The sequence below is a fragment of the Pezoporus flaviventris genome, unplaced genomic scaffold (assembly GCF_033815535.1).
Source record: "Pezoporus flaviventris isolate CSIRO_AGI_PZ_B2104156 unplaced genomic scaffold, CSIRO_AGI_Pfla_v1 ptg000016l, whole genome shotgun sequence".
NCBI classification, from domain to species: domain Eukaryota; kingdom Metazoa; phylum Chordata; class Aves; order Psittaciformes; family Psittacidae; genus Pezoporus; species Pezoporus flaviventris.
In genome coordinates, this window is record NW_026892564.1 from 8233593 (window position 1) to 8253776 (window position 20184).

Sequence of the window (20184 nt, forward strand, 5' to 3'; positions counted from 1 at the left end):
GTTAATGTATCCTGCACTGTTTTGGAAAGCTGTGACTAATCACGGCTGGTTCTTAGATTGCTTTTCAAGAATGTGCCACTTGTTTGATACTTTCCTTTCACAGCGACTTATCTACTTTAAACAGGACTGTCTCTTACAAGTTTTCTTTCAGTTCTGCTCATCTCTACTTCTTTTAAAACATACATAAATGTGGGGTGGGTTTTTTTTTTTCCTCGTTTTCACTCCTATTTCTTTGATTCCTGCAGAACCTGCAACAAATAAAGCAGATTCAATCTTTGAGACACCTAAATGAGCGACTGGTGATTGAGAATAGGGCCTTGACCCGAGTGGTTGCCAAGCTGTCAGGGTCCCATAGGCAGCTGCGCTCTTTGGACTTGTAATTTCTTCCTGCTCCTTTGTGTAGCCAGGCAGGTGTTGACATTCAGTTTGTGCTTGGGTAGAATTTTACTATTAACACTTGTGTGCCAGAAACTGCCTTAACTGCTGCTCGGTTATGGAAGCGTGGCTAAAGCATGGTGTCTGGTGTACCAACTAGAGGTGTCACAGATGTGTGGATATGGCGTGGTGTTGTCCTTGCTAGCACTGAAGCTTTCCCTGCTCACTTGAAGATAAATGGGCAATGATCCAGGAAACCTTTGACATCTTAAAACCTTGGCAGTAATTCAAAGGATTTGAATTTGCACTGGGATACACTCAAGTCAGTCCCTGACTGTTTCAGAAACCTGTTGAAGATTCAAAACTTCTGTGAGGAACAAAATGTAGTTTCATTCCATACCAAATATATATGCCTTTCTTCCTCCTCTTATATAACAGCTGAATAGGGTGGGGGTTTCAGTGAGCTTGTAAGATGTGTAAGCAAAATCAAGTTTAAGATGTATAGGTGAAACACATTTTAACATGTGCAGTCACTTCTGCACTGACTCTTGCTAAACTGCTTCCCCTCGCTTGCCCTCTTCCCACTTAGAAGCAAGGCAAAGAGTATACATTTTTTCATTCTACTCAGTGTCTGATCTCAGGTGTTCCCCACCAAGAGGCATGAAATTAAGAGGTTTATCCTTTGGCTTTGTGTCTTCCTGGAGCTGATCTAAACAATAGGATGTGGATAGAAAGGTTGCTGCTGGTCCAGGCCCTGCATTCCTCAACATTCCCTTGTGTTAACCCTTTGGCTCACTGACCTGGCTGAAAACAAATCCCTTTATACCTTATATGACTGGATCCACTTCACCCCAGAGTTGTTGAATCACTAAACTAACATGCAGAAAGTAGCAGGCACACACTGCTGCATGAGGAGGGAGAGCCCTTAGGGCAGCCCATTTTACACCAGCTTCAGCTAACAATGTGGGTTTTCAATGTCCACAGCCACACATCCATACCATCTATTTTTGCTAGCACTGGCATTCTTTTAACCATGGTAAGCCAGTTCAGGGTGTTAACCCGTAGAAAACTGTTCAGTATTCCTTTCTGTAGGGGGAGTTTTCAATGGCAGATCATTACGGAGCTTGAGGAGGCTGGCTAGCAAAAGAAACACAATGGAAACGCAGCAGGGAGGTTTGACGTTATGATGGTAGTTTAACCATAGCAGTGTGCCTGATGCATCTGAGCAGGTATCTTTTTGTAATCTTAATTTACAAAGCTGTTTTGTATGTAAAAACTGCTAAATCCTCCAGCAAACACAGATATTATTCTTACTGTACAGAGTTGGGTTGGCTCCATATATGATTATTGAATAGTTATTTGTTTAACAAAAGCACTGCAAAGTTGCTAGGTAGTCATACATAATACAGATAGGCAAAAGAGCGCATTTGTAATCTCCTTCAAGAATCTCATCACAGGAAGATACTTTTCTATTTTAGTGAGAAGCAAATTGGAATTCAGAGTGTTAAGTACAGTATATAACTGTTTTTACTGAACATACTGCAAAACTTTTTTTCCTGCCCTCTGCACATGAAGGGTGTATGTCACCTCATGAGAAGTCAGACTACCATAGAAATGCACTGCTCCAAGAGGATTGTATAAATGTCTTTCGCTAGGTTTAAGGTATGTGGGGATTAGTATAGATTGACCAGGAAGGATAAACTCAAGTAACCTAAAATACTTACGCTTCTCAATCTCCTATTACTCATAACTGCTTTTGTCTCCCACCAGTCTTCCCCTATTCTTTAGCAGACTCACAACAAAAGAGAAAATATTTTTTTAATACCTATTCTACCTACTAGTTTAATCAGGATTAAAATGTATCTACTGAGATTTGAAGACATGTAATGGTACTGGATTATAGTAAAACCCTGCATTTGAACAGCACCTCTTTTATTAAACTAGCTCACCAGCAAATGCACCACTCTGTGGGTCTTCTTGTATGTCACTAAGCATTTTGGGCTGCAGCTCCTTAGTCAGTCGGTTGAAGGAGGACTGTGACATTCCTGGAATTACTTTGAGGTTTCGCTGGAAAGCATACACGACAACACTGATGAGATACCCATTTAACAAGACCAAAACTAGAGCCCCTTGCTTCCTAGATGAATGCCGTTATGATTTCACCCACCATCTTTAGTGTGACGTCTGGAACAGAATGGAAAGGATGAAGGGAAGGTTTAGATTGCTTTGCCTGAACAGATGGCTATCTCATTGTTTGCAGATACACATCATAGAACCACCCCAGGTTTATCCTGTTATTAGAGGTGTATGCACAAATGTGTGGTACACACACCTGTTATCTGGATATGACCCCTAGCACATGTATCTCGGACAACAGCTGTCGGTTTTTACAGCTTAAAAACTTTAACATAGATAATACTTGAAAATAGCCAGACAATTATTTGTGTTGCCCAATTCCAAACACCCTGACGTGGGTTTTGAAAGTAATCAGGATTTTCCAGCACTTTCCATTCAAAGCATATTTCTCACTTGATTATAGTGGAAGCTTCCCTCTGACTCTGTGGAGAGCTCAGTTTAGGTGTCTTGCCCTGAGCTTCACCAGAGCAGAGTTGAAATCCAGGTTAGCAGAATGATTTTTACTTACTCCAATTGTGGAGACCACCTTTTTTCCTCTTATGATCTCGTGTTGTCTTCCTTTCATGTACTTTGGTATTTTCAGGTAAATAAACTATAAATCCTATACCTTGGTCATCTTCAGTGCATCATCATGTTTCACTCTATGAGAGGGTCTGCTGTCTGCTGACCTGAGTGTGGACAGGAATCCTCCAGAGGAGATGTGAAAATGAAGCCTCTAGTGTAATGCATGGTTAATCCCTGCATTTTTAAACCTCTCAGTTCTTTCTGTTCCATAACAATATTCAGAATATAATGGGGTTGAAAGTATAATTTTGCTTGAATCAAATGAAAACGAAACTAGTGGCAAGAAAATTTCTTCATGAAAAAAATTGTAGGAGTTGTTACATAGGTCACTAGCTGGACTTAGACCTCTTGCATGCAATTGCACTTCAGGTTACTGAATAACCACTGTGCAGGAATAGGCTGTTACCTCCTGTGTAAACCTGCTAGAAAACATACACATAATTTAGCCCTGAGTATTATGGGTGGTTTGTTATCAGTGTGTGAATGTAGATACAGAGAACTGCTGAGATTACTGCTGGTTTCTCTGACAAGTTAAATTCTCCCAGTACAAACCTCTGTGCACTGACTTGTCCTTCTTTCCTGTCTGATCCTGTCCAGCTCTCACCTCACTTGGCTTCTGCCTTCCAGCTTCTGTGCTTGTGTGTCACCCATCTCCTGTGGCAACCTTAACTTGCCATCTCCTAACTTGTTGAATGCCTGAGTATGCAGCCTGATGTTTCAGTGATCTCTTTCAATGATCTGATCTTGCGTGAAATATGCTATTCAGGGATATGAGCTGAAATTACAGGATGTGTGCTTCAACATGAGTTTGGAAGTGGTTGGAAGATTAATGCTATGAGCTAACAAGCTGAATCACACTGTATCTGATATAGGTGAAGTCATCCACAAGCACAGTGGTAGATACGCTTAGCCACAGCATGTTTTTATGAAACTATGCAAGTGCAGCATAGACAAGCCTCTTTAAACTGTTGGTAATTAACATTTTTTTTGGTTTGCACTGAAATTTGAAGCGTCTAATTACACTACTGTAATGCTACTGTAACACTACTTTCTTCATGCTACTGTAAATGCTTTTGTTGGAGGCTTGTCATCTGCACCACCAAGTTTCAGTGCATCTAGTCCAAGCAAATGAAACGTCCTAATCTATAACTCTTAACTGTATCATGCCAAAAAGTGCAATTTTTCTGAACTGCTGATACAAAGGGGGAGAACTGCCAAGATGCTTAAGCTGAATGAAGATTCTTATGCCCAGGACTTGTCTGCTTTTACTTGGGGTATAATAGCAAATAACTGTCATGTTTCATTTCTTACAGATGCTACCAGACCTGAAGGCAGACAACCAGAGGCTAAAAGATGAAAATGGGGCCTTGATCAGAGTTATAAGCAAACTTTCCAAATAAAGGGTTTACTACAGCAGCAAGTATCGGTATTGCACATCACTAGTAACTCCAGTGGACCATAGTATGGCAGTCACTGGAAGTGTGGGAAGATCCCTTGGAGACTGTCATTTTTCAGATATCCTGCCAAACGCCCTCTTACCTGTGTGTTTTTTTGTATCAAGATCATTGTTTCTGTTAAAATGCAGCTGCTGAGAAGATGAAATGACTGAGAAATCTTGTTTACAGCTACAGCGTAATAAGGAAAGTGTTCAAGGCCAGATACGCCTCAGATATTTAACCAGTAAGCCTTAGTTGTACATAAACACTTTTACATCAACAACAGCTTTCAGCTCTCACAGAAGACAGTTACTCAATAATGTTTTTGTTGTGCCACAATTCCCAGGTTTTTTCTATACTCAGTTTTTCTTCAAACCTTAAGGGTTGTTTTTTTTTTCCCTTCTAATTATTCATGTACCAGATTTTCTTGTACAGTGTTTTCACAGCTTTACCATTTGCAGAGACCACACACCCTTTTAAATTACATATTTGTGTAGCTACCTAGAGATGTATTGTCCAACCACCTGGAACAGAGATGCTTGGTGGAACATTTGCTTTCACTGTTTGTGCAATATGCATTTATTTCCTAAACAAAATGCTTTAAAAGTCAGTTGAAACTAGAAATATTTTAAGAGTCCTGTTTTCTGCCTTTATTGGTCACTTTAAAAATAAAATTAAAAAAATAATTAAAAAAAAAAAGTTTGTAGTGAAAGATGTTAGATCCTGTAATCGTCACATTCATTTGAGCAGGTACTGAGTGATGCTGTATATATAAATGTGTACTGGTTTGATTTTTCAGACCACCACGTGGCATGCTTGAATATATTTCCCTATTGCAAATGTCTGTTAATGCAAATTAGGCTACTCCAGAATAGTGTGTTTAACAAAGTTCATTAATTTTTATGGTATAAAGAATTTAGACATTGTACATTGTATGGAGCCCTATCATTACAAAAGGTCTAAACTATATAAAATACTTTATTATCTTTTCCTCCCATTTTTTTAATTTGATAGTGTTCACCATAATAAAAAATTGCATAAATATAACTGCTTCACTACATTTCACATACCTGTATTTATCTGAGTGCTGTCCAAAACTGTTGTGCTAGCCAAAGTAATGTACTAAATCATCTGAGAAACATAACCCATTACACTCACATTAATGTTTATATGCACTGTTGCTGCCATGTGAGAAGGCATCCAATTTGGTAACACCATCATGTCAGACCATTTTATACATTTCAGTGGCCTTTAAAAACAAAGAAAGTACTTAAATGAAGATCGCTTTTGTTAGAAACAGCTTTTATATTTTCACTAAACCATTCAAACTACGACATCCTATCGGCACATAGTTTATTGCCTAAAACCACTGAGCAGATCAGCCATTAAAACAGATTGTACATTGTAAAGCTTGTAGTAGCTATTGTATTATTGATTATATTGTATACTATATTAAATGTGAATTTGTACCCCTTCATTTAAAAAGGTCATTGTGTTCTACTGCCGACTTGGGGGGCGGGGGGTAGTTTTTCAGGACTGGGATATGTTTTGGTAAGAAAGACATGATGTCCTCTCTGTTGATTGGTTTTTTGAAGATGTAAGGTTATGCTCTTACTACCAAGCTCAGGATTCTTGATTTTAAAGGTACACAGATAGTTTGAGATATCTTATTGTAATTGATCTGTATGAGAGGTGGGTCTGAACCATAGGGACTTCCATTGTCTTACGCTAACATAAAATAAATAATTGAATGGCTGCAACATATTGAGTTCTGTTACAAGACAGTTAGGCATATTCTGGATTATATTTGGTAAAGTTTGGGTGCCTGTGAATGATTAAATAAGTGTTTCTAATATTTTAGTGTTTTATATTTAGGTTATTTATTCTTTATATCTAAAAAATGAATGGCTACTGTGCTATATTGATTTTATTGGTAGTACTGAGCAGACCTTGTATCTGCATGAAACTAGTTGCAAAACCCACTATTTTGGAAAAAAAAAATTGTATTTTGACATATACAAATAAAATGAATACAAACTATTTTAAATGTGTGAAAGTTTTACTGAGAAGACGTTGAAATTTGTTATGAATTTAAACCATGTTATATATTTAAATTCTTTGGTGGGCATATTTCATTCATAGCGTTACTCAGATGCAAGGTTCAAGTACCTTTCAAAGATTGTAATCAAATTGTGATTATTTGCACATCATTGTACATGCACATCTGTAAATGCAACAGTAAAAATGCCGTATTTATGCAATCTGTAACAACTTGGACAAATGTTTATATATTTTACATAAACCTGTCTGTGTGCAGAATCTGAGAACCATTTTTTACAGGATATCAACCACATCTCACAAAGTGATTGCTAAACTTGTGTCACCATCTTACTGTACTGATCACGTTGCAGGTCAAACACATCCCCAGAAATTCCAGCTACCACAGAGAGAAAACTGGGAGTGGAGGACTACTTTATTATCTAGGAGACAGTTTCATAGAATGGTTTGGGTTGGAAGGGACCTTTAAAGCTCATCCAGTTCTAACCCCTGTGCCACGGGCAGGGGCATCTTCCACTAGACCAGGTTGCTCAAAGGCCCGTCCAGCCTGGCCTTGAACACTGCCAGGGATGGGGCAGCCACAGCTTCTCTGGGCAACCTGTGCCAGTGCCTCACCACCCTCACAGTGAAGAACTTCTTCCTAATATCCAATCGAAATTTACAAGAAATATAGTACAGCTGGCTGCTGACTCAGAACCAGCCCCAGCTGTGAAGGAAGCTTTGGCCTGGGGAGGAGGAGTGACCAACCATGGCTAGGAAAGCAGCCCAGGCAGCAGAGTGTGGGGAGGTGGTTGTAGGAACTGCCTGACTTTCATGGCTCAAATGGTAGCGCTTGCCCAAAAGAAAAGACTCAGGAGCTGGAACTTCATTTTTGCCCACCTCATCCCCTTCACGATAGACAATTCGCTCTGTATTCCCTAGTTCCTGGTATATGCTGCTTTCAGACCACTGACATTTCCTTGCCAGGTTCCAAAACAAGCAGTTGTAATTCATGCTCTGTAGGTTGGTGCATTTGTTTGCTCAGCACCAAGTACAAAACATGAGTCTCACTGTTCCCTCCTTTAGAAACACTTTTCATGCTAAATGCTAATTTGTGCTCAGATGAACATTAAGCCAATAGGGACTCATCTTACCTGCTCAGTATTCCTGGGCCCTGTCCATCTGGTGGTCTTTTAAGAGCAAATGTGTTGTCACAGAACACATGTCCTTTCTTTCTTAGAAAGGTAACTATTTGCATGACATCTTACAGAAGAGGGAAGAAGCATGCTCCTGGGTAGCTTTAGGATTCCTGCTTTAGGAGATCTCCCTCAAGGGAGACATTTCCTTCACCTTTATAACACACAAATGGGCTCCAGACAAGATTGCTCCTACCCCAGCTACCTGACCTAACCACAAGGTCTATAGTCAAGTGTGAGGGCACCACATAATTTCTTTTTTAAGTGAGGTGATTATGAAAACAATCATTACACTGACTTGTACTTGACCTGGGTGATCCTGGCAGTGGCTTGGCTCTCCACAGCTAGCACTTCCCGCGTCTATGGGCACCTTGAGGTTTTCTTCACTGGTGTGTTACACCAGCTCCTCCAGAAAGGAACATGCACTCTTACGTCTGTCTCGTTGCTTATGGTCTCATTGCAGAAGCCTAAATAGAGGTGGGCAAATGTGTCATGCTGCACTGCAGTGCACCGTGTCCCCAGAGCTCCGGCTGGGTCGGCCCGCTATGGCACGAGGGGCCTGTGGCAGTTGCGGGCCTGAGCCTGGCCAGTACAGGAGGTGCAGGGGGCCAGTTCTCAGTTACACTGAAAGGCACTTTCCCCATTGTTCCTCTAACTTCACATGACACAGTGTGGGCAGGAGGTAATTCTGACACTTGAACTGTGCAACTGAGAGGTTAACATGTTTTATAGATGAAATTTAATTTCCAGCTCCAATCCAGAGGGCTGGCACAGCAAAACAACACAAATGCACTATATAATATGTGGGTTTTAGAACTCCCCAGCCACACAAACATTACAGAATGTTTTGTAGAGCTTGCTTTTCTAAAGACAGCAGGGAAACACTTGTGACTGCACTGAAGAGAGTTGCTTTCCCACCTGCTGTACATCTTAGAATAGTTTTGGTCACCTCAGTGAATTGCAGTTTTTCCCCATGTAGGAATAGCCAGTCTGTCTGCTGGGGAACAGAAAGAACGATTCCCTGAAGTTTCTCAGGAGTTCTCGCTGCTCATGGTTATGTACACGGTGTTAACATTTATCTTTGGTGATTCAGCTTCCTCGAGTTCTTATGTCAAAGCCACTAATTACAAGGGTAAAAAATGCTGGTGACGAGTTATTTGCTTTACTTTTGTTTTGATTGCAAGAGCAGCAGTTGACATTTGTTGAGGGTAATAGTGAGTAGCATTGTGCTCTGCCTCAGCATAGATGTAAGACTAGAACAGTCCTAGAGGTGGCTGCAGGTTCCTGCACAGAAGGCAGAATTGAGGAAATAAAAACCAAAGCAAGCCTCCCAACCCCGCAGTGAATTGCTCACACTTTAAAGGGAAAGCTGCTGCCACACTGATGAAGTCACTGGCTATTCCTGCTTGTGTCAGCACCTCCCTGTTTTGTATTACTGATTAGATAGGAAAAGTATGTAGCCTTTAGAGAAAGGAGGAACTGTTTGGTTCTTTCAGCTATAAACATCACCTGTTGGATGTCTAATATTTCTGAGCTGGCACAGGGGTAATTACAGCAGGGACAAAAGCCCCACATTCCAACTCATTATTTCACCCTTCTTACTTGGGTTCTGCATGTCTCTTTTGCAAACCTATTAAGGCTTAGCAGAAGTAGTTAGTCCAGGCAGCACAATTCATCTTCCAGTGTGGTCTTTTCCCTTTGTTTTATTTGCTGGAGGAAAAAAGCAAGGGGGGGGGGGGGGGATGGGCAGGGGAGGGAACATGACACAATCTATTTATTTCCTGGGTAGAATCACAGAATGGTTTAGGTTGGAAGGGACTTTAAAGCTCATCCAGTTCCAATTGCCTGCCGTGGCAGGGACACCTTCCACTAGACCAGGTTGCTCAAAGCCCTGGCCCTGAACACTGCCAGGGATGGGGCAGCCACAGCTTCTCTGGGCAACCTGTGCCAGTGCCTCACCACCCTCACAGTAAGGAACTTCTCCCTAATATCTAACCTAAATCTCCCCTCTGTTAGTTTAAAGCCATTCCACCTTGTCCTGTCACATGTAAAACGCCCCTCTCCAGATTTCTCGTAGGCCTCATTTAGGTACTGGAAGGCTGCCTGCTGCACCTCCCCTTGCCCCCTTACCTGCCCTCAAAAGAAAGCAGGAGATAGCCCTGGTGCCCTCATTCGTGTCTGCACTATATACCCCTGTTCTGATGATATGTCTCCACCTCAAAATAGGACAGGCCTGTGGGAGCTGCATCATAGCATCTAGAATAAAGGTACCGTTCTCCCTGGGCTATTACCTGCATCTGCACCCTAAGTCCTCCAAACAACCAAGCATGACTTCATTACATCAGCTGGTACAAAACAGACACTTACGCAAAACTTACACAAAATACACATCTAGTGGCACAGCCGAGCCCCTGACCAGAAACAAGGTTTAATGAAAAAGTGAAGTTTGTTTAAAAATACAAACCCAGTTGACATGAGCTGCTGACACTAGGGCAGGATGCTCCAGCTGTTACAGCTCATCTCTGGTTTTAGCACTATGAAAGCAGCGAATTACACCGGGTTCTATCCTCTCACTTAATCTGTGGCTACAGGTGTTGCGTGATGTTAAATAAACCGCCTCAGAGCTGACTTTCAGCTCCCCACTGTAGGAAACACCGGTGCTCTATCAAAACAAGAGAGCCTGCTCTCTGGGCTGTTACTATGCTGCTCTCGTCCCTGCATAAAAAAAGGAGCAACGCTACTGAAAATTACAGGGGGGAGGGAAGCGGGAAGCAGGGTCTGTGCGCTAATACCCGTCATCACTCTGTGCCTGGGGACAACGACCCGCCATCAGCCTCCAGCCCGCGGCAGAGCCCGGGCGTGCGGCAGGCCCGCTGCCGGGCGGCTGCGCCAGGAGGTGGCACCACACAGCCTCGCTCCATGGGGCTGCTCCCGGCCTCCAGCTTGGCTCCTCCGTGCGAGGTGCCGGCGGCGGAGACCCGCCAACACTGCGCGAAGGCTGAGCCCCGGGCCGCGCGTGTCCGGGAGGGCAGCGGGGTGTCTGCAGCTCACCCCCTCCGACAGCAGTACGTAGGAAAGGCCCACAGCACAGGGACTCGAGGAACTTCTGCCTCTGCTGTAAACTGAGCCGGCGGTAGTGTGACAGGTGAAGCGTGGCAGAGAACTGCAACCTCGAGTTAGAGTTCGCCTCTAGAGACAAGGGGATGCACTGAGTCAGTGCAGCAAGGACTGCTTTTAAGTATCTTGTACTGAAAGCAAAAGGAGCTGCACGGTTGAACATCCTGGGAATGGCAGAGAGCCACTCGGCTTGGCTGGTGAGCTGAAATCCAGCCCATCAAGAGACACAACCTGCAACCCAAGGGGGGCTGGCCAGAGAGTGTGGGGGATCAGCTCCCCTGTGTGGTGAGCACTCCTGGGCTGTGTGAATGAAAAGACCCACAGGCCAGGAGCAGACGCTCAGCAAGCACCACAGGATAGCTCTGCTACAGCTGAGAGAGGAATAACAACAAAAAAAATAATCCTCCGTATCAGAAGTTGTCAAGCCAGCAGTTCACAGCAGCACTGCGCTGGGCTGAAACGGCAAAATGCTGGTTAACTCCTTCTTGCTCAACCCCCTTTCAGTACAGTCACTACACGCATCTGCTGCTTTGCTTCATAACCGGAGCACTCTACACTGTGAGGTCCTTGTAGTTCTTCCCTTGTCCCCTTCAATCTCTCCTGCCTGTTCATGGCCTTGCAAGTGCATCAGCACACCATAGGCACTCATAGCCTTCTCATCTCCTCAACCTTTTCTCCTCAGCTCTGCAAGGATAGTGTTCTGCCCCTATTTCCAAGCCACCATGTATAAATATTTTCCGTGCGGGAGGGGGCTTTGAGGTCTAATTACATTCCCTGTTATCCCTGGTGATAGCCACAGGAACCAAAAGACCCCAGAAGCCACTTCCCTGGGACCTTGAGCACCCTCCAAATTTCCCCATGTCTGGGGAGTGGCACTTGGAGTTGCTACATGCAGGAGCGGAGTGCAAGAACTCCCTTCATATTTTACTAACAAGTCACTACAAGTTTATCGACGCGCTACAGCTGCTGGTGAGAACAGGCTTTCCTCCGTCTTGGGCTCATCTCAGCTGTCAGGCTTCTCAGTCGTTCCTGTGTGCCACACAGATCACCAAGGGCCCCCTTGGACATCCAGTCCTGATACTTGCTGTCTATTTCTGCCCCCTTAAGACCACCTCCCATTCTGCTTCTTGCTTCTTGCGTTTTTGGCTCGCTGCTTCTCTCCCCTGTTTCACTCCCCCCTTTAGACCCAATCACTGGTCACTTCTTCTGGACCCAACTGCTCTACAGTTTTATTTTCTATTGATTATATTCTTCAGAGTGAGGGTGGTGAGGCACTGGCACGGGTTGCCCAGAGAAGCTGTGGCTGCCCCATCCCTGGCAGTGCTGAAGGCCAGGTTGAATGGGGATTTGAGCAACCTGGTCTAGTGGAAGGTGTTCCTGCCATGGCAAGGGGGATTGGAACTTGATGATCTTTAATGTCTATTCCAACCTAAACCATTCTATGATTCTATGACTATGCTACTTCTACAATTCCTCTCCACATCTCCAGCAGCCTTGACACTTTGCATGCTCTCCCTCCACCTCTGTTACTCACCGTCTGCTCCCCCTTTCCTCGCACTGCCTTATCCTGAAGCACACATCCCTAACAGTTTCAAATACTCCATTAATCTTTCCCTGACAACTGGATCTTCTTTTTTCAGTGATAACCTAATCTTTACTCAGTAGGAATGTCTCTACCCAGCCATTTAGTTCTCACTGCTCTTGGTTCTTTCTAATCCAGGGCAGTGGTTTTACCATAAAGTAAGCACACTCTACAAATCACCTTCCCACTCAGTCCAGTCACTCCCATCCTCAGGAACCAGCACTATTTTTCATAGGCCCCTTTTCTATTTTTCTCCTCCATACCTCTGACAGTTTCAGGGTGAAATCAGTGAAAGTACTTCCTCCCTTGTTTTCAACCCAACAAGGTGCTTGCAGGCAAACAGCCATTCGCTATTTCTTCATTAGTTTCCTTTCATCCCTTCTTGAGTGTTCAACAGTAAAGCAAACACATAAGGGGATGCCTGTTGGGTCCTAACACCTGATTTGGGAATAACTCCTATAAACTGAGCACTGGCTGTGGATTTGCTGGTGGGCAGGATGCAGTATGCAGCTTGCCCTTTCAAGTAACTTTTTAACTTGAAACTTCTTTTTAATATGTATTTAAAGCTTGTCTTAACTACCTTGGCAGTTTTCAGCTTCAGAGAGCAAATAGTGTATATTATGAACAAAACACATAACTTGGTTTTAAGCAGTGTCCACAGTTATTTATAGAAAATCATTAGAAGTTAGGCAGTGTTCCAATTCACACAAAAATTCAGTCTCAAGCTTTTATCCTAGATGTTTATGGCATGGCCACTTATCATCGACATAAGTTTCATAGTATAAAACACCAACATAATTTTAACAGTAGGAAGCATATTTTATTTTTTATGATATTTAAGCTATTTTCTCTCTTTGTTTGGTTTCATACACACCGACTCTAAACTCTTCCACGTGCTTCCCTCTCCTCTGCTTACACTCACTGATAAGTCACTACCATTGATTGATTGCTGTGTTTTGGCCGCTTCCAGATGATTGCTACTAATAACCAGTACTAAATTCCTGAAATATCTGCCTGATTCCTTTTGCAAGGCAACTTTGTTACGGTCCATCATACGGAACACAGTAGGCTCTAGAAATACTGTGGTGCACGAGGAAAATAATCGCCAAATGAACGGGTAGCTCAAACAAAGCCTTGTAAAAAGCCATCACACTAAATTCTGCATGCATCATCTACTGCATTTCAGCACAGGCCAAGTTTCTTAGTCAGCTCTCTGAGGAGATCCGTCAGCCCTAACTCTGATTCTTTTGGAGCAGAGTTTTGTGCCTGCTGTACTTTTCTGCGGTGTGCAGCTTGCCACCTGCGTGAGGTTAGATCAAAAGGATGCAGTGTAACAGCTTAACCAAGAGGCGCACAGTGAGAATCAAGAGACCTAATTAATTTTTACTGACTTTGTATTGGTTCCTCAAAAAATCAAACTCATTCTTAACAGCTAGAGGGCTGTTAACTAAAACCAAATCCACACCACAACAGCCCTGAAGGGTTATGAATTGTAAGCAGTACAAACAAGACACAGACTGACAGCCAGTAACCACGGGATTTCATTTCTGATTATGCATTTGTGTGCTTACGTTTGGAGATACAGAAACACAGGAACCAAACTGTCTTTGGTATGAACCAAAATCTGTTTAACAACGTTTTGAGCTTATAATGACAGTTAACTGTGCAGAGGTCACAGAACCAGATAGTATCTCAAGTTGGAAGGGACCTATAATGATCAAGTCCTCTATTTTGAAAACAGTTTGTTCCCAAAAAGGCAAGTGTAAAGCTGGACTAGTAAACCAGTATACAGTCAAATCCAATGCCTCTGTGTTATGTTCCCTGGTACTTATTGCAAGGAGGCATGGGCATTCTGCAAGAGCACTTCATCTTGACGGTGTCAGTGCTGCTCAAGCATGTCTAGGTGGTACCTTACATTACAAAATTTCTCCCAGCCTAAGTCACTTTACATTTATCTACACTGAATTCTATCTGCTACTTTATCACTCCCACTCAGTTTGGCAATTTCTTATTTTTCACTTTCTCAATTTGTTGTGTTTCTTTCCAATACTTTGATTTTGATGCATCCTCTATAATGAAGAGTTCTGCTGCAAGACACTCCCCAGGTTCCTTCACAGTCAACACAAATGTAGGGACCATGATGGAAAAACTGCCTCCTCCAAGTGCTGTTTTTGTATGTCGATCATATCCTGGCCCTACTAATTCACCACAGGGGATTTCCTTCTATGCCTTTTGCAAACTGGTCCTCAAGCAGATTTATAGCCTGCCTTAAGAGCATCAGCATCAGCTTTTCTCTGCTGCCTTAGACCTCTTTGTGTAACATTTTGACTCCATCCCTGCTTCTCAACAAGTTGCTCTAGTGCCTACTCACCCAAAAAACATTCTCCTCACACCTTTGAAGTCAACTGCACAGACACTGAAACTTTTCCCATCCCCGCTGTTTTCTTATCCAACAACTGCCAGCTGGAGACAGATGACAAAATCTCTGCATTGATTTCTCATATTGTAAAATGAAATAGTTGAAAAAACATGCAAAGTTCTTTCTGTAAGTTTGGGTTTTTTTTCCCTTTTCACATAGCACTCCTCTATCAGCTAGATACATGACTGCAAGAAACAATACTATTTTGTCTGTCAAACCAAACTAGTCCAAAGAAACTATACTATTTTTGGTCAAATGATAGCACTTTAAAGAATGGTGAGACACATACAGAAAACAGACTAGAAGATGGACTCTAGGATTGATCTTGAATCCTAGTATCTCCTGAGAAACCCAGCTTTTTCATAAAGCTCTGTTGTATTTACATGTGAGATTTCAAATCAGATCCTAGCACTTGGGAAAAAAAAAAAGGTTGAAGCATCCAATTCAGGAGCACAACAAATAAGATAAAATGGGTATTTCACTAAAATTGGGGTTTTCAGGTTTGTGTGAGTTTGCAGGCACAAGTCACAAAAGAGTAACTCAGTTAAAGCACTGACTACAGGAACTAGAACATAATTAATTGTTAGAACCTTACAAAGGAAAACCTTGCCAGAAGATTGGTGCCACGACACCCAGATCCAGGGAGGGGGGGAAGAATAATCAGTTTCTGGAAGGAAAGTTGAGGAAATAAAAATCCATGATGATGGGCTAAGCCTCTCAGATTTAGATAGCGAGCATAGCTCAGAAGTAGCAGAAAGTGGTATTAAATTGTGAGGAACAGCAGTTTATCTGCATCTAGACAAAAATGCAGAAACAAGCAAGACTAAACAGTAACAGAATTTGGTAGGTAAGAAAAGATAAACCAAGGATTAAAAGAGAATTTGAAAAGGAAACAGTACAGATGTAAACAGAAATAGAACCTCTTTCTACTTACTTTTAAAAAAGGAAGTTGGTTAGAGACAAAACATGCAATCACTTCACTGTCCAGAAATGCAACTACCAGCATCTCCACGTTACCCTTCACAGCCTCCTGCCTTCACTGAGATCCTCTAGGAATGAATCTTCTCAGCTCATGGGAGGGAGGGCAATGGTCAAGACTACGAAGCACCACCTAATTTTTTACACTCTTTTGACAGGCTCTGACAGAGATATTAAATGTCCTGTTAAAAATAACAAAACAGTGCAAAGAGGAAGACGCTTGCAAAGTATGTTTCAGCAGGTTTTGTCTCAGCCTAGGCCTGTGATTCAAGGCAGCAGGAGTGGTTGGAGAGAGAAATATTGCTGTAGGATAGCAGAGCAAAGGCTTGGAAAGCATTAGTTAGAAAAGGTTAAAAGGAAGAGTCAAGGGGGATACTGGTACTATGTTTGAGGATCATTTTACTTTCAGGGGGAGATTTAACATTAGAAATGTCACAGAGCATAAGTGGGGATTTTACAGGAAGATTAGAGGAAAGTTATGGTAAGAGTTTTAATGTGAAAAGTTTAAAGAGAGGCTTTTGAAATTTTATGGATAAAAGGAGGAACAGATACTTCTACAAAAAAAAAGATGACAGTAAGATTTCACTGAGTCATAGCAATTTTAGGCAACAGTATTGATAGAAAGATAATGCAGAGACAAATAGGTAGGTAGGTTAACTGGGTTCAGTGATGGGGATGAGGATTACTAGCAGGTGAAATTTGAAGCACAGAGGGAATATTTAATGGGAGAGAATCACAGAACAGTTCAGGTTAGAAAGGACCTTAAAGATCACCTAGCTTCAACCCCCTGCCATGGGCAGGGAATAAACAGAGTTTAATAAAGCATGAGTATTTAAAGCAGGTAGAACAAGTATGTGACTGAAAAAAGACTGAAAAGGGAGAAGAAACATGAAGAATTCTGACTGAATGGGCTTCAAAGGGAACTGGATGTGGGAAGGAGTAGATAGGCACACTGAGCAAAAGAGTTTCCTGGAAGTTCATGTAATAGGCATTAGCCAGGTGAAGTCTAGAGGAAGAAGAGTATGTGTGCTTGAGAGACAGGCAGGCAAAGCCAGTAGCCTCAACACAGTCTGTGGGGAGACCTTCCAGAGATGCTGGAGAGGGTGAAAGGGAGGGGATGTTTCAATGGAGAGCACACTGGCATTGGTGGGTGTAACAAATGTTCATAGAATCACAGAACACCAGGCTGGAAGGGACCCAAAGCTCAAAGCATGATGGTAACAAGCAAACAGACACTGGGCAGGAGTTTGCAGGTTGTCCTTTATTTCCTCAGCCTATAATGTGTTATTGTGTTCACTATCTTATTTTCCAGCCCTCGAAAACTGCCACTTCAGAAAAAATTATGGCGCAATTAAAATTGTACACAAAACCTGAATAAGGTTAGATCACATGGTTGAATCCCTAGAAGAAATGACACAAATCTTAAGCAGTTTGCAACCCTTTGCAAAGGAACCAGCTTTGGAGTGCCCAACCCCAAAAGGCACTTCATTTCCTCAGGATTGGAAGAACAAATGATGGGGTTTATTCTAAATTGAAATATGTGTTTTGCCTCGCAAAGGAGACCAAGATCATCCTACCCAGTCCTGGTGACAATTTTACCTCTAAGGGAGAATCCCATTCCATAATACTGAATATATAAAATTCAGTATCTTAAGGCTTAGGGACCCTTGTAATTACTCCATCTAAAATTGTAGCTAATAAAATGAACTGTATTTCTAGGCCTTAAGAATATCCTGACTATTTTTTAGGTAAGAAAAAAGTGCCACTCTAAAAATGTTTGCAAGCTATTAAGCTGTCCTCCATTGTGGCAGAGGAAAACATGCAGTGTGATACTTAAACTATTTGGGACTTTATCCCTGAAAGCTTTCCAGCACAGACAACCTTATTGAGATGCAAACATCTGACAGTCAGCATTTTTGTATTGGGCACTTAAGCCCTACCTCACTCACCACAACATAACTTCTGTTAATATATAACAGACTGTAAGGAACACAAAACCTTTTTGGCACTAAAAAAACATCCCCACAATGCTTTTTATAGATTGGAGGAAAAAAAAAACCAACCATCCAACAGCAATGTCAGATGCAGCTAAATCCTGGCAATGCACCTCCTACATGTAAGATAGGTGGGCAGGTAAGATGCTACATGGGGCAAGCATATCTAAGCTAAGGTCTGCCACAGAGAGAGGGGCCCAGGCAGCAGCTGGAGAGATTAGGGGTAAGGGAGAACAGTGAGTATCCTCAAAACTAAAATACATTGCTATATTTCTCCATACTATAAGTAATAACTTTCTAATCTGACTTTGTACTCACTTTCAGCCAGCTGTGCTGCTCATAGGGTGTAATGGTCAGGGGAGAAATACTGGTGATGTCAGTGTTACGCAATTCTCTCAAGAAAAGCTCTTCATTATGTAAAGGAAAAAAAAAATAGCAGAAAGGGAAAGACAGACAAGAATTCGCATGGAGGAGTCTTTTTCTAATCTGTGTTTTCTAAAAATACAATCAGGTAGTTTTCCAACTTAAAAACTACAAGGCCAGGTTGGATGGGGCTTTGAGCAACCTGCTCTGGTGGGACGGGTCAGAACTGTCTGATCTTTAAGGTCTCTTCCAACACAAACCATTCTGTGACTCTATGATAAGAGTTCAGGTAAGAATGGTGGTTGGTTTTTGTTTGGTTTTTTTTTTCAGGAGAGTGCTTAGTCAAAACTTCTGTTATGTCAACTTTTTGTTATGTGCTTGATGTGCAAATAGAAATATGACCAACTTTACTGAGTGATGAGTATTAAAGCCTAGAGCTAGTACAGAACTATGTTTTCACCATATACTTTTCTATTTACAGCTTTCCAGTGTAACGCAGAACAACTAGCCCGTTTGGTTTGGGGATTTTTCCTTAGCCTAACAGATAAGAGGTATTGTCTGCACTGAGCATCCTGATATCTTAACTTCCATACATACAAACATTTAAACACCCCTTCGAAAACAACCACAGCACCAAAAAAACAACCCTAAACCCAAAACAGAACAGAAATCAGATGAGTGAAAAGTCCAAGTAAATGAATGATCACCAGAACGCCAGGGAAGGCTGGTACGGTGAGACAGTGCCCACTGCTGTGGAAGAGACATACCTAAGGTAAGAGCACTTACATGGACTAAGCCTGTGATTTATACTGTAGGGTGCAGAAAGCCTGCCATCAGATATTCAGAGCTCCATTTTGCTGGATATTTTTTCATCTCTATCTGTAGCATCCAGGGTTTGCTTTTGTTTTGGACTTCAGGTTTTTTTTTCTCTAAAAAGAAACAAAAAACTTTTGCAAAGTTTATATTCTGAAATCCTGATGAATTTTATTAACCAGGTGGACAAACTCAGGACTGAATCTGAAGAGAGAAGAAGGGCCATGAAAAGGTGAGAATGTGCAGTGTAAACCCAAGCTCTACGGATTTACACTGACTCTGCCCTAAGCTGGTATATTCTGAGCCTACTGGAAAGGTAGTGCCAATTGACTCATTCACTTCCCTCAGCACACATTTCATAAAGCAGGGTCAAACAAGCCATAAATCCATTGAAAGCAGTGATATCCCCAAATAGCACAATTTTTCAGGGTGCTATTAAGACATGGTGAATTCAGCCAAACCAAAAGAGCAGCACTGGTCACTTACCAGCTGCTCTGGTGAACAGATACTGCATACTCCCATCGCATTCCCTGTGTGCTCCTTATTCCTAATAGTTAACCCAGTTAGGTTTGCCCACTAAAGGCTGTGTTATTTATACACCAGACAACACATCTTTTAAGCCCTGACAGTGAACCCCCTCAAATCCTTGTTTCTCTTAACATCACGAAAACACGGGGTCCTTCCGCCTGTAGGAGTGAACACCACTACATGACTGCGCTTTGCCCACCAGAGGAGCAAGTTGTCATCTGCGGGAGCGATTAACTCCAGGCTCTTCCCACCGCGCACCGACCCCGTCGAAGGACGGAGCGACAGCAGCGGCAGCCACCGCTTTTTCAGGCCAAACCGGCGACTCTGCCCCCGATGACAGCCAAACAATGACCAAGCCGGGCTTCACATACGGCCTCTCACCCTGCCGCTGATAGCTGCAGGCGGGGCCGGGCAGCCGCACCGCCCCAGGGCCGACCTCCGGCACCTGCCGCGCCGTCAGCGGCCCTACGCCGGGTGTGACGGCGGCTCTCCGGCAGGTGCGAGGCGGGATTGGCGGAGCCGCTCCTAGGGGTGACCCCAGACCGCTCCGGCGGCACCGCGCTGACGTTACAAGCCGCCCGTGAAGCTGGAGCGCAGCCCGAGGCGGGTGGCTGTTGGCTTCTCAGGCGGCCGCGGCGCCCTTCGC

General features: G+C 42.8%; 1 protein-coding gene across 2 annotated transcripts in view; it reads left to right on the forward strand.

Moving 5' to 3' along the window:
- The window catches only part of PPP1R12A (protein phosphatase 1 regulatory subunit 12A), a 117471-nt gene extending 110920 nt beyond the window's left edge, over nt 1–6551 (forward strand). The window contains exon 25 of one of the 2 annotated variants that reach the window (XM_061454704.1): nt 4389–6551. In XM_061454704.1, the coding sequence (XP_061310688.1) occupies nt 4389–4475 (87 nt within the window). In that variant the 3' untranslated portion in view covers nt 4476–6551. Of the gene's footprint in view, nt 1–245; nt 682–4388 lie in introns of those variants that run through there. The other variant, XM_061454702.1, reaches the window with a different exon arrangement.
- The last annotated feature ends 13633 nt before the right edge of the window (nt 6552–20184 follow it).